Source organism: Seriola dumerili, unplaced genomic scaffold (assembly GCF_002260705.1).
Source record: "Seriola dumerili isolate Sdu_G_001 unplaced genomic scaffold, Sdu_1.0 BDQW01000105.1, whole genome shotgun sequence".
Taxonomy (NCBI): Eukaryota; Metazoa; Chordata; class Actinopteri; order Carangiformes; family Carangidae; genus Seriola; species Seriola dumerili.
Genome location: NW_019174360.1, coordinates 1,768,394 through 1,785,595, shown reverse-complemented (window position 1 = coordinate 1,785,595; position 17,202 = coordinate 1,768,394). Strand labels below are relative to the sequence as shown.

General features: G+C 43.6%; 1 protein-coding gene across 1 annotated transcript; it reads left to right on the top strand.

Annotated features, from left to right (window-relative positions):
• Positions 1–3,634: 3,634 nt before the first annotated feature.
• Positions 3,635–14,538, top strand: rnd3 (Rho family GTPase 3). Its single transcript, XM_022746493.1, has 5 exons — positions 3,635–3,916; positions 4,283–4,370; positions 12,176–12,285; positions 13,723–13,857; positions 14,074–14,538. Exons 1-5 carry the CDS (start codon positions 3,767–3,769, stop codon positions 14,320–14,322), a joined length of 732 nt encoding a protein of 243 aa, XP_022602214.1. The 5' UTR covers positions 3,635–3,766; the 3' UTR covers positions 14,323–14,538.
• Positions 14,539–17,202: the final 2,664 nt, after the last annotated feature.

Sequence of the window (17,202 nt, the reverse complement as noted above, 5' to 3'; positions counted from 1 at the left end):
TGATGCACCAATACGCTCCCACACACAGGAAGAATTGTGTGCACCGGTGCATGACCCAGACCTGAACTGTGCTGGACATCACAGATAGCGATGGGTGCTGGCTTTAAGAAACACCCAAATGTGAATTTATCACTGGAAACTACAGATTTGCTGCCTCCGGGGTATTTTCAGTATGAATAATTCACATTATTTATTACTGTAAAAATATCTGATACTGATTTAATGTTGTTTTTGTTTCTGACTATGCCAAAACAGACCAAGGTCATCTAGTATTCATCTCATACAATATATGGCTTTAAGTTTTATCATTTACAGGGTGTTCATTCAAATGTACAGTTTATCTATATGTTCACAGAGCTAACAGAAATCCACCACTTTCCAGAGGCATTTCTGCATCATATTATATATTGTATATGACAGGGAGTGAAGGTAGCAGGTAGCTTCAAACGCAGTGAAGAGACTCCCAAAGGAAACATACAGTATTTCAGCTCATCGATGTTTCAGTCAAGGATACCACAACATCATCCCTCAGCTGATGCTTTAGGCTACTGTAAATGTTTTATGTTGAGCCGCATTATTTCCTGTATAGGATTACTCTGTGGCTCTGCTTCACTTTCCTCCTGTTAAAAGCCTCTTAACACCTAATGACAATGAAAAGATCAATACAGTAAAAGTATAAAGACTATGTGATGGGGATTTGGTGTTAGCATGTCCACATGGAAATCCACCAGATCTACAGGATGTTGACAGCACCGTGTGACCAGAAACAGGTGGTACCCTCATTTCTATTCTGGGAACCATGTACAGTATTTGGCCAACTGTACTTGTCTGCCAACGCCATTACCAGAAAGAGCCAGTTTGATGTCGACTGTGTGTCCATCTTTGTCCATTTTGTCCCTTATTTCCATCTAAAACATCAATAATACAGAAATTTGTTGCACTAGAGACATTGAACCAATTTCTGTATTGACATAAGACTCAATAGACCAGAATGCAATGCAAATACAAGACATGAGTTTAGCTTTTTCTCTACCAGAATACCACTCTTTTCACTACCCTTAAAGTGCTTCGGTATTTTTAAACTCCTTCTCTATGGTTTGCTGCAATGCACTGTGGGAAATGTAGGAAATAAATAAAAAAATAGAGGGGAAAAAATCTCCTGAATGAATCAAACATTACAGACTAATATATAAATGGTTGCAATTTTCTTCTGAAGATGTTTTCTGGATGATGTCAGTCTGCACAGTCTCACTCTGGCCCAAATGTGTGGCTGCGCCCAAGTGAGACTGGCAGCGCTGCAGGCTATAGCAGAGAGCAGCACACACACACACACACACACACACACACACACACACACACACACACACAGGCAGGCAGCCTGGATAAAACTGGGGAAGGGCACAGGCATAATGTGTAAACACCTCAGTTAATGTGGTTTTGTCTGTCTCCTCTACTCTCCTCTTCAGTCTCAGCATGCTTGGTTTATTTGGACACACGTAAAGGTAAGAGAAAGGATATCAGATTAGCAACAAAAAAAAAAAAACGAAATCATACAAATACACAAAGCAAAAAGCACGGAATCACATGCAGGTAAAAGCTCCACAATCTTGTTCCAGGCAGAATTTGAATGAGGTCAAATGCATGAGGGAGATAGGAGCCAAATAGCAAAGCTATAGTGTGTAAAATCCCCCCGTCCCTTCTCTCCTGGCAGTGTTGTGTCCTGGAGGCAGAGCTCCCACACAACAGACGGGACTCCCACCACACAGCCTGCAGGGTGGAGCTGTCTCACTGTAAAAACGCTGCCAGCTACAGAGAGCGTCCAATCGCTCTGTCGCAGAGGGGAGAGCTGATGCAGAACGCTGTTGTTTTCCCATTTTTGTAAAAATTAGTGCTGATGCTGTGTTGGGGAAGTAGCCTGAAGGCTGAGAGATGAGGCCTTAATAGCAGAGGGGTTCCTGTTCACACTCTGAAAAAGATGGAAAAAGGTGAATGTGGTGCATTATCGACTCCGTAGGGAAATTTAGTTTCCATTTTACCCTTTTCTCTCTGTCTTCACAGAAGAATCTGGTTGAAAAAGCTAATGTGTTTTCCCGGGCTGTGTATACCACAACGAGTGCATGTATTACTCACAGATAATGAGGGAATCCTCACTGGAAATGAGGAGCATCCACTACTGGGTTCATTTATTTTTTTTCATGTGGCTGAGAGCTCAAAATGGGATAGTTCTTAAGGAATCAATCAATACCTGCTCACAATGTCCAGCTAATAAGCAGCCTGAGTGCTCATTCTCTGTGTGTAAAATATATAGAAAGATGAGTTAGAAGAGCCTCAACAGGACCTTTATTGTGCTCTGCCCCAGCAGAAACCTGTTTAATGTTGCATTAATTCATCAGCACCATTACAACTGAACAATGATGATAGTTGGTTGCTGATTTTTTTCACAAAAGGGACCAAGATAAAAATAAGATATAAGAAATAAGAAATGAGTGATAACATACAGTGTGGTATAGTAAAACATCATTTTATTATATTAGTCACACTTTACCAGTACTTCTACTAATAGTAATAATTATGTAGTTCTATTCATGCAAAATATTTATTTTCATGTAGCCTAGTTTTTATTTATTCTTATTCCTATATATGTATGTAAGATAGGGGAAGATGCCCCAATTAAGAACCTTTGAGGCATTGTGTACAGCGCATAAATTAACCTAGTTTGGGGGGTAATGTGTTATTAGGTTATTATAAATGTACTGTAGTGGTTATAATGAACCCAAAAAACATAAGCAACATGATACTAGTTCTGGAGTAATTAGTTTGATTTCAGGTATTTTATAATTTACATGAGGAATAGCAGTAGCCTATTTAATAGAGCATTTCTTTTTAATGATTTCAGCCTTAAACTGAGTAAAATTAAATATTTTGTTAAGGCTAAGTTCACTTTTGAATATTATTCTACTAAGGTTTAGCTTTAGGCCTCAAATTAAAGAAAAAAATATGGAACATTTCTTCATTTGTACATTTTTAATAATTGTTGTTATCTGGATGCTAATTGTAGTTAGCAGCTAGGCTTTAGCAAACAAGCTAGTAGCATTGACTGGATTTCTGTCCTTTCATAGAAGCACAACATATCATGTCTTAATTATTTTCTGATATTGTTGAATTTGTGTCTTTATCGTATTTTTATACATATTTGAGAAAAGATGGGCGTTTACAAATCACAAACATGAGGGCATGAAAGCAGTAAATGAAGCTAACTAGCATGTTGAAGCGTCCTGCCAACCCTGCTGTTCAAGCTATGTTGTGTATTTATGTGGTATTTTTGGTAATTTCACAAAGCCTTAGGAACAAACAAAAATAAATCGACAATTTGAATATACTTCGTTCTTTGTATTTTAATGTTTGTTTGTTTTTTTTGTTTTTTTTTAACGTAATTGATATAAAAGTTGTGGTGAGTCCACAGGGGGCGCCATCTTGGTGGCCAGGCCCGGCAGGCTGCTGTGTGAAGGCTCGCGGGAAGGCTCGCGGGAGGGACGAGCTTCATCCAGGCAGGGAGAGAGCCGCTGCCATTGGCTCCTGCGACGTTATAAATACAGGCAAATGGCATTTACCGGCTCAGAACAGGCGGAGACACTGGGGGAGGCGGTCAGGCAGGCTGGGAGGATAGGACGACACCGCGACCGCATCTGTCGCTTCACATCTCGACGACTCACTCTCTCAGCAGGATTGGACTCATTTTTTTATACTTAATCCCGATTTAAAATCAATGAAGGAAAGACGCTCGTGTCAGAAATTATCTCTGAAATCCGGCATGGATCCCAGTCAGAGTGTGAAGTGCAAGATAGTGGTGGTGGGGGACAGCCAGTGCGGGAAGACTGCGCTGCTTCACGTGTTCGCCAAGGACTGTTTCCCCGAGGTGAGACCCTGAACACCTCACACTGATTAACATGATGCTAATTAACCTGATTTTACTAATACACAGTCACGTGATCACCAGTCACCTATTGCTCTTTTTTTTTTAATTTTTTTTTTATGTGTGTCGGATTGGGTTGATGCTTCAGTAGTGATGATGCATGGTTGTGTGTTGCAAGTGTTAAGCTTTGCACAAATGCAGGTAAAATAGTGGCAACAGTGCTGTAGTATTGTTGTATAGTTAAGTATTAGTGCTAGTTGTTGTCATTTTGTCCATTTTCATAACAAACTCATATTTAAACACTTCATTTCCCACAAGGCTTCCTCTCTGATGTCCTCTCTCTCTCTCTCCCCCCATGTTTCCCTGCAGAGCTATGTCCCCACAGTGTTTGAAAACTACACAGCCAGTTTCGAGATCGACACGCAGAGGATCGAGCTCAGCCTCTGGGACACCTCAGGTAATCACCGCTGTCCATCACCTCTCCCTGTCCGCTTCACTTCTTCTGTCACAGCCAATCAGTTGTGGTAAAATGTCCAGACGTGTCCAGACATGCAGCTCTCTTGCGCAACCCCCCCCCCTCCCTACTTGGCCCCTGTGGACATGCAAACAGCTGATAAGATTTGTGTAAAAGTCGATTATCATTAACTATAGACAGGTAAATTCTGCATCTTTGATAACGAACACTAAAGCTCAGGTGAAATGTCCAAATCGTGACATTTAAAGGAGGTGTAAATGTTGCATTTTTGAATAATGAAATTATTCTGTGACCCATTTTAATCAGTAAAGCTGGGTTAATCCTCCTACAAGCCACACACGTTTCGCCTCAGATTAGGTAGCACCCACCTTTTACCTACATGGAAATGATTAGTTTTATTTCCAAATGCAACAGAGGAACGGATTTCATGATGCATGCCAAAGCAGAAACAGGAAATATTCATATTCATACATCTGGAGAACACACTTCTCGTTGCGATATTTGGGGAAGTTTAGTTGTGCAACACGTGTACTGGCTCTGCAGCTTTTATCGCTTGGTGGTTGGACTTTGGGTCCAAACCAGCTGCTGCGTCCCCAGTGTGTGTGTGTGTGTCTGTGTGTGTGTGTGTGTGTAAACAAACCCACTTTCCCATCCATCATTGCCTGAGCAGTGAATAGCACAGCAGTCAGGCGTGAGTGAGGCGTATGTTGTGTGTGTGATGGGCGGGGACGAGCCGACAGCCAGCTGTTGCGGGTCTCTGGCCTGGAATTCCTGAGCGATGTTGGGAGTGAGTTTCTTGCATGTAGACATCAGAATGACACAAAAACTACACAATCCGTTTACAAAATTCTCCTTTTGCACAAACGGAGCCACAGCTGGAGCAGCGAACGCAGCATCCTCAAGTTTGTATTCGCTTTTTTTTTTTTTTCTTCTCCCCCTTGAGAAGAAGTGAAAATAAATGTATCAGCAGTTAATACTCATTTCCAAGCAGAGTTACACTACAAGCAAGCAAAACAAGGAGCTCAAATTTCAAATTCCTCCTCCCCTACAGTGTGTGTGTGTTGTGGAAGTGGAAAGTGGGAGAAATGAAAGCCGGCCAGAGTGAGAATTATGTTTTATTGCACTGTGTTGGCCGGCCGCCTGGAGCCATTTTTCTTTTTCTTTCAGCTTCATAAAACAGCGAGGGGGGGGGCGGTTCCTATTAGATCAGTGGGTCTGAGATAGAGCCAAGTACCCCCACCCACCCAACTTCAATCCTAACCCCCACCCAGCACTCGCACACACAACCATGCACACACACCCAGTGTCTGATTGATACAGCTTTCGGCTTGACCGGTCCCTTTGTAGCGACACCCATCGGCTTTATCTCCTGAGGTGTGCAGGAGAGGTGTGTGTTTGTGTGTGTGTGTGTGTGTGTGACCCCAACATGCACTCAAAGACAAAGACCAGGATGCAGAGATGAAGACAAACACTAGATTGCCATGCCACCCCCCACCTCCCTCACAAACACACACCTACACACACTGTGGTGGTCTTTGTTCGGCAGTGATGAGTGGCCTAATGAGCAGCCTGGTGTGTGTGTTTAAAAGGGAGGGTGATGAGAGTAATTCAGGTCATTAAGGTAAATGCCTGCCAGTTGTGTTGCTTTCCATTTGTCCCCCCCCCCCTGTGACTCGCTTTTGCTTCCCAGCCCGAGGGTGGGGTCCGCTGGGGCCGAGGCCGCAGCCTTTGATGCCTTCGCACTTCTTTCACCGGCAGAGGAAGCGGTTTACGTTGTCTGCCTGCATGTCTGAATGGGCTGCATAGGTGTTTGTTTGAGAGTCAAACAGGAGGATAGGAAGCCAGCAAAGGTAAACAGAGGAGCCCCTTTGGCTCAGCGCCTGCATGCCTGAGGCCTCTTCTCATTTTCCACAGTGGAGATGAGAAAAGTCGCATCTGTGAGCCTGTAAGCAGGTAGATCTCTACTGGCTATCATATGATTGACAATTTAGTTTCTAAAAGATCAGAAAAATAGCAAAAACAATTCCCCAATGCGAAAGATAATGTCTTTAAATTGTTTGTCCAACAGTCCAAACCCAAAGATATTTCATTTACGATGCTATAAATGGAAAAAAACAGATTTTTTTGGCCACTTAGTATTAGCACAACAAGCCAAACACTGACATAGTATCACCTTTTGTGTTTGTGGCATCTGATTTTAGCTCTGTTTTGGTCTCCACCTGCTCCTGAGGGAAATATGTGGCTCTTTAGCTGCTAAATGCTTCACTCTGTTCACTGAGGAGTTGCTAACTTTGCTATTTTGGTGCCATTTGTTGCATGTCGTAAAAACCAAGGGGATGAACACAGCAGAATTTGGTGATAAATCTATGTGGGTTCGACCCCTTTCACATTACACATAGTCATTGTTTATATTACAAAAAGTATTAGAGAAGCTTTAAAATTGCTGTTTCAGTTTCTGTGAAAATCGACTAATTGTTTCAGGCTCAGTGGAGATCGGTTTAAACAGATCTCACACCTTTACGCTGTTGAAATATTCATGCTGTACTGGTTCTGGAGAGGACTGCAGTGTTTTTTCCTATGACAGAAATCAGTGGAGGATGTTTGCTTCAACTCTCTTAGGAAATTTCCCAACGCTAAAAGGAATAAAAGCATCAATAAAAAAGGAACCTCAGGAGCTCAGGCGTCTTCACATCAAGGTCTCCCAAAGAGACATGTGTTGGACCCCATGGATCTCATTTGATGATATTTATCCCTGGGAACCTTGTGGGGAAAAAATGTGTTGTTTTTTTGTTTATTGAACAGCTGCCACCTCTGCACATGAAAAGACGACCTACTTTGAAAACAGGAAGAGAATCAGATAAAGGGAGTTTTAAAGGAAGATGCATAATGACAGTTTGGCTGCAGCAGCCTAGATTATCATTTCCTTCTGTGGTCTCTAGAGCATGTTGCATGTGCTGCCTCCCCTGTAATACTGGACAGCTTAGTTATGAGACTTTTTCATGCACTCTGTAAGCTCCTCTGCTGCTCACACACACACACACACACACACACACACACACACACACTGTGCCCCCTTCATTCCTCCGTCGGCAGCCATTGTTGCATTGGATCACATTTCTGGGCTCAGCGAATTGGAGCCGCATGTCTGGCATTCCTCAGACTAAAGGTTTCTACTTCCTCCTCCACAAAGACCCCTATTGTACCCAGCAGGCCCAGATCCTCAGTGGAGTGAAAGAGAAGTGGCGTGGTTCACTAAAGCCCTACCTCGTTTCCAAGGGAAAATTGAATCACGGCGGAATTTGCCGAGCGGCGGTGTGGTGGCGATGCAGCGTGTGAAGTGAAGGACAGTGAAATCCTGGGAGAGATTAATAGGCTTCCTGTCTGCTAATGTCATGGAAGGACTTTCTGTGGGACACTAAAATCTTTGTCTGGTATTTAGCCGGTCCAACATTTTAGAAACTTGACTCTCCCACCTGACTTGGACCTGCTCCACTGTGTTTCCTGCTTGGTTGCACATGTTCAACTTCATTTATGGTTTTTGTATTAGTTGTAATGTGGAGTCGAACGTGACTCAGTCTGTTGTTAACGTGGCTCTCGGTGTCATAAACACAATCTTTAGTGTGTTTTTAGATTCGCACACTTCGAGGGTGAGAGGAGTATTTGTTGGATGAGATCTGAGAGGTGAATACTTATCAATTACAACCATGAAAAACACATAACATATTCTGTATCATAACATGTTTTTATTTAACGCAACGCTTTGCCACATAACATATTCTAAAACTCGTACAATAACTTATTGCATCATAACGTCGCATCGTAAAATACATCGTATGATAAGTCGTATTGTATTCTGACACAGTTAACCGACCCAGTGTGATATATCAGTTAACAGTCATAAGCAACAACAGATTATAATTTGTTTGTTTATTCCATCATTTGACTGTTGCTAAGCAACACATAAACCTTTTCCTGACCCGCAAACTGCACCTGGAGGTGTGCGCTGAAGTAACCAGGCTTCTTCCCTCCCATGGAATGACTCTCGACCAATCAAATTACTTGGTGGGAACTAACTGTCATCATATAGTAACATAGTGCATCGTATCGTAACATATTACATTGTGACTCATCACATATTGCAACATTGTATTGTAGCCTGTCACACTGTATTATATAGTTATATTGTAGTAATGGCTTTTCAGAGTTGGGAGGATGGCAGTGTAAGAAACAGGTACCTCCGTAACCACAGCAACTAATGGTTCACTTTAAACTGCTCGTTGTCGTCTGCTCTTGTTTGTGTTGAATGTGTCTGGCTGGTGAGAGGTTATATATTCAAGCTGGCTGGTGTAAGATGGCTGGACGTGCCTGTCGCTGTCTGTTGTTTCCACAGGTGTCTCTGAAGGCTTAACGGCTCTCCACACACACACACACACACACACACACACACACATGCGCCCACCCAGCTTTCAGCCCAGTTCTGCTCTGCTATGTCAACTATGCAGTAAATCAGCGGGCCTGCAGACCTGTTGCCGTACCTCCGGGCTGTCAGATGCAGCTGGCCCACCTCATGTGTCCCGCCGCACGTGCTGCCGTGAGATAAAGTAAAATTTCACGTCGGTTCGACTTTTTTATCGTGTGAAAGAAAGTGGGATGTCTTGACGTCTTGATGTCTTAAACATCATGGAATTTTTTTTTTTTTTTTTTTTTTGATGGAAGTCAGGGGGAACATCTGGGAATTTGAATAATGAGTCACTCCGCATGAATAGATTTTCCACCATGTTTCATGTATATTTATTACATTAAGTGGTGCTTTTTATCCCAGCTGTTGTGGAAACCGGCCTAAAAACCAGGAAGGAAGAACGTTTTTACATCTTGGAGGAGCTTCTCCTCAGTCATGGAAAACTATTTGGTTTTTCATTCATTCCGCGACCACAGTGGAAGTTTGCTATTGTTTCACATCATACTGTATCCTCTCGTGTCACTGTGCACAATAGTGTTCATTTGGGGGTTGTATGTCGAAGAGAAGGCGACAGAGGGGGGCTGGAGGAGTGTGTGTCACAGTGTGTTTAAAGGACAGAGAGGGAGGACAGGGTGTGTGTCTTCCTTCCAGATTTAGAGATCCTGTGGGAGAACAATGACAGGAGCTAATTAGATGACAGTCACCAGGTCTTTGTGTGTGTGTGTTTCTACGTGTGTGTGTGTGTGTATGTGTGTTAGCTATGGGATTTCCTCTTATCTTTCCAGTTGGCAGGAAGATGACCTCAAAGCAGAGTTTAGTCCTAATGCAGTTATAACTCTGCTATAAATGGCAGTTCTCTCCTGGAAAGCGTTCAGAGCTGCACACACACACACACTTCAACACGCCACATGCCTTCGTTTCTTTTTAATATTTATTTTTTCTGTTTGTGTTGCGAAGCCCGAAATGGTTTGCAAGGATTTACTGGGAGGATTTGCAGCTGTAAATACTTCAAACCTCCAGGTAAATTCATAGGAATATGTGCAGACACTTGGAGATGTGTGAACAACAAGACCTCACACACTCTACCCAGCAACACCGACGTGTGTGTGTGTGTGTGTGTGTGTGTGTGTGTGTGTGTGTGTGTGTGTGTGTGTGTGTGTGTTTCCAAATGTCAACCAAACTTTACAGCTTTCAGTTGCAGGGTCTTGTGTTTTTCCAGTGATTGGTACCAGGCGGCAAGGGCTGGAAAAAAAAGAAAAAGCCCTCTAACAATGCAGTGCGGTTGTGATTGATTGCAAGACAACCATGAAAAATGGCAAAATAAATTCTTGCGGGGGATCCCACATTCCTCCTCGGCGTGTACTTCCTGTGCCGTGTTGATGATAGCCGCTCAGCGTGGAGCCTGTTTTGTTTCGGCGGTGTCACCTATCGGACGCTTTTCCAAAAGATTCTCAGGGAAGGGAGTCGAACAGCGGAAAGTTGTTGGGTGGGAAATGGCAAGGCGGCGCTTTCCCATCTGAAACGCATTATGTTTCGATCAAGACATCAAAATAATTTATTCTGTGTTCTTCCTGGCGTCCATACTGAACTCACTTTCAGGTCTTGAAATGGTAAAAAGGCTTTAAGACACACAAATTAGCTGCAATCTGGACGGCCCATGTGTGTGTTACAACATTTGGAAAAGTGATACTGTAGAACGCGGGGTTTGAGCCAGAGCCCGCCATTTCAACACTGACACCCCCCCCCCACTCCAAAAAACATTAAATGTTACTACAACTTCCCTTCCCATAAAATCACAGTGAGAATGAAAGGGTTTTGAAAGTTGCCAGTAGGAGACCTGCTTGTGTTGATGAGCTCTGGCTTTATACTGTGGGTTCTGTACAACGTTGAATTCATTTAGTTTATTTATTCAGGTTTTTATTGTTCTTTATAATCTTTATTGTGAAATTTAAAAGATTTCCCACATTCTTTATATTTATATTTTGAAAATCCTACTAACTAGGACTTTTGGATTTAATCAAATGTTTGGATTTCAAACGTTTGTCATTGCTAAATGCTAAAAATAATGCAGCCTACTGCACCAGTCCTGCATTAAATCCTCCTTCTTTACTGATTTAGAGAGGTTTGGATTCGTGTGCAACATAGATTTATCATCAAACATGGGGACGTCTGAGGAAGAACGTAGATTGGACGGTTCAGATGCAGTGCGGGAGTCGTGCACACATCATTCCCTGAGCGAGGCCCGGGCCTGGAAGGAAGCGTGGCTTGTTTAAACGGTGTCGTCTCTCACCCAGACTGTTTAGATTAGGAACACCACATCTCCGTGTGTGTGCGTGTGTGTGTGTGTGTGTGTGACAGCGCATTCCTGGCTTTTCTCCACAGCAGTGTTTGGAGAGGACCTCCCATGGAACCCTTCAGTTACCAAAAACAAAATTCTCCAGATTCTTGGCAGCCGGGTGTGTGTGGTCAGCTCTTGTCAGCCCGTCATGTGATCTTGACTCACCTTGACATGACGCCACCACCACCACCTCCTCCTCCTCCCTCTCCCTCTCCCTCTCCCTCCTTGCCCTTCCTCTCCAGAGATGTTTGAGTCTGGTGGCGAGAGATGGGCGTCTCCCTCACACATGGTTTCAATTTTGAGGAAGGAGGGAGTCATTTCCTCGCACTGAAGTTCTCTCTTTCTCGGGAGAGGATTTCTTCAACAAGTGATCTTGTCGTAGTCAGCACATTTTTCCTACTGATGCTGCATATTTGTTTTTCTCGCCTGGTTGCTATGGATTATGGCTGAGCTGCAATCATGTCATAAGAGACTAACTGTCAGAAATGCTTTTAGAGTGTTGCATGCATTCGAGAAATATGTTTGAAGTCGTTCACAGACTCGGTTGCTGCCCTTCACTTGAATACAGGTATTTCCTTTTCGGAAAACTCGGGGGGGAGGGGGGTTTCTACCTCCTTTCCTTTAAAACATAAACACACATGAGCACAATATGTGGAGAGAAGACACATCTGCCGTCAGATTTCCATCATTTTAAGGCCTCCTGGTTGTAAAAGTACCATCTACTGAACAGGTCTTAAATTGGACGTCTTCTGCAAAACAACAAATTGTTCTGTTTTCTGTTCTAAAGCACGGATGTCAAGGTTGTCCTGTTTAGAAAATAGCAAATTGAATCTGGAGCAGTTGAAGTGATTTCATTAATTTACTGGAAATGAGGTCAAACTGACCAGTTCTGTTGCATAAACTCTGGGTGCGTGCAAGTTTGTCCATGTCCTTGCGCAACGGCTTCAAATTGAATCTGAATGTTTTATTTTTCTTCCCCCTCTGTTCCAGGATCTCCGTACTACGACAACGTGAGGCCTCTCTCCTACCCAGACTCCGACGCCGTCCTCATCTGCTTCGACATCAGCCGCCCCGAAACCCTCGACAGCGTACTGAAAAAGGTTTGTTGCCGACTCGCTCGTTCAGGAGACGATCATCAGGCCTTTGATATGTACTTAGTGGAAGTCTTAGCCTTTTAAACTCTAAACATTCCTCCACTTTAAAGTCTGATCACTTGGATTTGGTTTGATGTGGCTGACAAAAGGCGATGCTGCATTTAACTGGATCAAAAGTTTAAGTTTAAGGGGTTTTTTTTTTTTTTTCTGTAACCTTGGTCAGAACTTGTGATGTGAAGTTGTAAAGCTGTAGTGTGACTGGAAGGTCGCTGGGTCAAATCCCCGGGGCGGCTGGGAGAAGGAAGTAACGCTGTTCACAGCCTTTAACTCAGACTGACGGGCTGCCGAAGCACCAGTTACTCACATGGGAGTCAGCCACGGCCACAGTCATCAGATATTAACCACCGGCAGCTCGGTGGTTAATATCTGATGACTGTGGCCGTGGCCGACTCCCACATGTTGGAGCGTGTATTGAACATGAAGCAGGGCAGGGAGAATCAGTCGACTGACTGGTGGAAGCCTTTGATGAGACTCGGGTTGTGAAGAATGTAAAAGCATCGATTTCTGCAGTCACACACGGCTTGTTTGTGCTCTTCTTTTGAAAGGAACTTCCTGTTTTCATTATGTTTTTTTTTTTTAGCTCTTCATAAAAGTTACAAAACCAGTCACATAAGGTCCAAATTAAATTAAATTATGGCAGCCATATTGTAGGTTTAAATGTGAACTTCTTGCACATCTCTTCTGCACACTTTAGTTGGATCAATCATTAGCAGTAAGTAGGAATATATGAATCTGTTGTTCTGGTGTGTGAGTGAGTGGTTTAAGTGCCGTAGCAAAGGTCACGTTTCAGACAATGATCGTCTACGTCAGAATTAGCTCTGGTACAGTCAAGTGGGGCTTGTGCAGACAGAGAGTGATGGATACAACAACTTCCTCTTTGGGTGTCGATGAACTTGATCCCCTGACCAGCCAGCCATCCCCAGACACTCAGCCAACCAGCCAGTCAGCCCTGAGGCGCATTAGCCTCAGATTAAAGCCCCCGGAGAAATACCATTGATCACACAGCATTTATTGTTGTCATGGAGGAAACACGGGGATTATTTGTTGTTTCTGTCCAGGGTTCAAAGTGTGAGGGGCTCCAGGAAGTGGCAGCTTTAACCTTTGTACTTAAAGGGCGGGCGACGGACAGGGGGGGGGTGAAACTCGTGGGATCCGGCTGCATATTTTAACACATATTTGAACAGCTCAATCACCATTTTCAATCTCGAGTCTTCGTCTGCTTTGTATTTATTTGTGATCTATTGGGAAATTGTGAATAGATTTTGATGTTTTCCTCATATTAAACCAGATAATTTCTCCTTTTGACGCTGAATGAATTGTGGAGAAAACAGTGTCTTCTCTCTGATTGATGCACGACTGAGAGCTTTTGTCTTTTCTCCACAGTGGAAAGGGGAGATCCAGGAGTTTTGTCCCAACACTAAGATGCTGTTGGTTGGATGTAAATCAGACCTGCGCACTGACCTGAGCACGCTGGTGGAGCTCTCCAACCACAGACAGACGCCCGTCTCGTATGACCAGGTACGCTGATTTGAGATATTTCAGATATTTGAATGCAGTTCTTTAACTAATCTCTGATGAATAACTCATTGTACTCTGCTTTAAGCCATGTTTAAATCCTTTCGTCATTGTTGACGCGAGTACACGTGATAACCTCTAGCTAACCTGACCCCCCCCACCCCACCTCAAAAGCCTTTTCTTCCGCTGGTGACCACATTTGGCGTCTTGCCTCCTCAGGGTTCCAGCATGGCCAAGCAGATCTCGGCGCCCTACATCGAGTGCTCGGCTCAGCAGTCGGAGAACAGCGTGAGAGACATTTTCCACGTGGCCACGCTGGCTTGCATCAACAAGAACAACAAAAACGTCAAGCGCAGCAAGGCCGCCCGCGCCAACAAGAGGATTTCACACATGCCCGGGAGGCCCGACCTGGCGGCCGTGGCCACAGACCTCCGGAAGGACAAAGCCAAAAGTTGCTCGGTCATGTGACTGTTCGGACTGAGGGGGATCAGACTGAGGAGAATGAGGACAGAGCACAGTGCGAGCAGGAAGCTACGGGGCAGCGCTCTTTCCTGCATGCTAAAGACCCCCGATTTGTCCGGAGAGGGGTTTTATAAGCTTCTATTCATGTACATGTTACTGGAATACTCTGCACCAATGAAAACCCAATGCGTAGTAGCGTCCCAATCCATGTGGCCCCCCCCCCCGCCCTATCGGACAAGGAAGCGATCTGTCAGCGGGCTACCTGCTCGGGGAAGTGACCCGCTTCCTCCGGGAGGAAGGAGCGGACGCGGTCGAGGCTTTCCACACCAACAGGAAATGAGTAGGAGGAGTGATGTCATTAAAGGGACGCTCATTTGTAAAGGAAGGGTTTGAGAACATTGATTGGCGATGGAGGTTTGCTGCCTGGGGGTGGGAGGAGGTGGGAGGGGGGGAGAAAAAGAGGAGCTGCTGTTGTTTGTGCCGGATCAAAGACGTTTTGCTCGATGGGCTTATACAACAAGTCGTCACTGTGGTTTGGAACTGATTCACTCTCTCACCCCTGCTCCTGTAACTGTTAGTCTGTGCAGAGGAGATTAGAGGAGGAGTTTCTTAGTCCCGTGCAGAGGAAACCTGACGCTGTGTGTGTGTGTGTGTGTGTGTGTGTGTCCCCACCCCCACCCCCCCACGTCTTTGATATGTCGTCGGTATAATGTGAAGTCATTGGTGTGTAACTGCGTCATTGTTTTGATTTTAGTTTTCTACCACGAACAGCTGATCGTAGGAGACGAACCATTAATCGCAACCAAGCTGTTTGAGTTCAAAAACTACTCGCCTGTATCAGTCAGACGGTCACTGCGTGCCCGTTTATTTCCCCTCAACGGCTATATGCTCATAAGGACTCTCTGAAGACAGATTATCCTAACTGCTCTCCGTACTCGTCAGATTCATGGACTCCTCCGGATGAGACTGGGAGCCATAAGCAAAAAGGCCTCGAGGGTTTCGCCAACAGTTTCTTCAGTACATGTGATGAACAAATGCAATTTCTAAATGAAATGAAATTAAACAGAAATAACGTTTTGAAACCCTTAATGGGCCAAAGGGCTTTAATTGACCAACACTTTGCAAGTGAAAATCCGGCTAATTGCGTTAAATGAGGATGTCCTGACAGTCTGACAGCCACAGTTTATACTGCGACTCGCTTTCCCACCGCACTTTAGAGAGGGGAGAGGAAATGAAAGCAACAATTAAAGCTTGTTTATTAGGCTCTGAAAACCATCACAGCTCCCTGCTTTGCATTTCCCTCAAGTGCTCTGACTCTGTTGTTGGGTAATAGCTTCATAATGGTCCAGTCACGCCAGCGTTTTAACAGCAGAAATTCACAGGAAAATAAACTCTCTCCAATGGAAAAAGTAGTGTATTCAAGTTTAAGATATGGTGAATTTGCACCTTTTGAACGATAGTGAACAGTTTTGACAGTGCTAACACGGAGCTAGAGGAAGCTAGCGTAGCTAATTAGCTGTGTTTCACGTTTATTTAACCTAATTAACTGCTCCACAAATAGAAAAGGTGGTTTGAGACAGGATTCGTTGGTACAGATATGAGTTTTGAATAAACTGTGTGAACTTGTTGACTGTTAGCAACAAAACCTGCTAGCTAACACTTAGCACACCTGTTAGCATGGAGTGTTTTCCTCCCTTCAGTGACTTTTTATTGAATGAAATGATGTAAAATCCTGAGAATACTAATGGCAGGAGGGAGTAAACAGTACAAAGAGAGAAAATAGACATTAGCTCAAGGGGCTATTGTATCTGACTAGCGTTAGTCAGGCTGGATAGTGTGTTAGCGGTTAGCTCGCCAGCTGCAGTAGTTTACTAATTGGCCCTCACCACATATTTCAAGACGCTTTCTGGTGTGAACTCAAAATTGGAGGATTTTATTTTTCCTACATGGTCGGTTCAGTTTTTGAAACATGACAAAATGTAAACAACAAATGGTCAACTTGTCTGGAAAAACAGTGTGTTCGAATTTGTGGTTTTCCTCTAACAGTGCAATTAAGAAGCTGTTTGAATATCAGGCATTGATGCACTTTTATTGTAACTTTCAAACTCCCCCATTAGCTTGTTGAAATGCCGGCGCTGTCACACTTGGCAGAGCACCCGGCCCCCGACTCTTATCTTCATTTTCTAATCTGTTGTCTCCTCCCCATGTACATTATCTTGTTTTCTTGAATGTTGATGTCACCTTCAAAATGTCTTTGCCAATGTTGTTGCCACAATATTTATTGAATTATATATTTTCCCTTTAGAATAAATGCAAATGGAATTGAAGAGAAGTGAGTTTTCTGTTCATTGAGTGAGAGAAAGATGTAAAATGTGACAGTGGGATTGAGATGTTTTGCTTGTTTTTAAGGAGCGCTGCTATCCCAGGTGTTTACCTAATTTACTCAGAGGAAGCACACCTGTCTTCCATTATAAGCAAACAAGTATTGATGGGTGTACTGAGTTTACATGGAGCTATATTAGAGTTAATTTATCTGTAAAAACTGTGAGATGGAGTTGAAATCTAAAACTAAATTAGAATTGTTTTTGCTCACAGGACATAAATGTAGAAATGTGTTCTCACCTGTTTTCACACTTTCCTCTGACTACAATCATTTCTGCACAATTTCAGGCTGAAATCGAGGACCTTCTGTTTGTTGTTCACCTCGGTGTTCATGTAGAAAGCGATGGCTGGAATTATTAGTTCACCTTTAGAGGTGGTAATTTGAGTGCGAGGTTGTGTGCACCACTTCTAGTTGTTTCAATCATAAACAAAAGGGAGCTTGTGTAAACACAGGAATCAGATGTAGGTCAAAGCAGGTAAAAACATGCTCTTAAGAAGAATCAG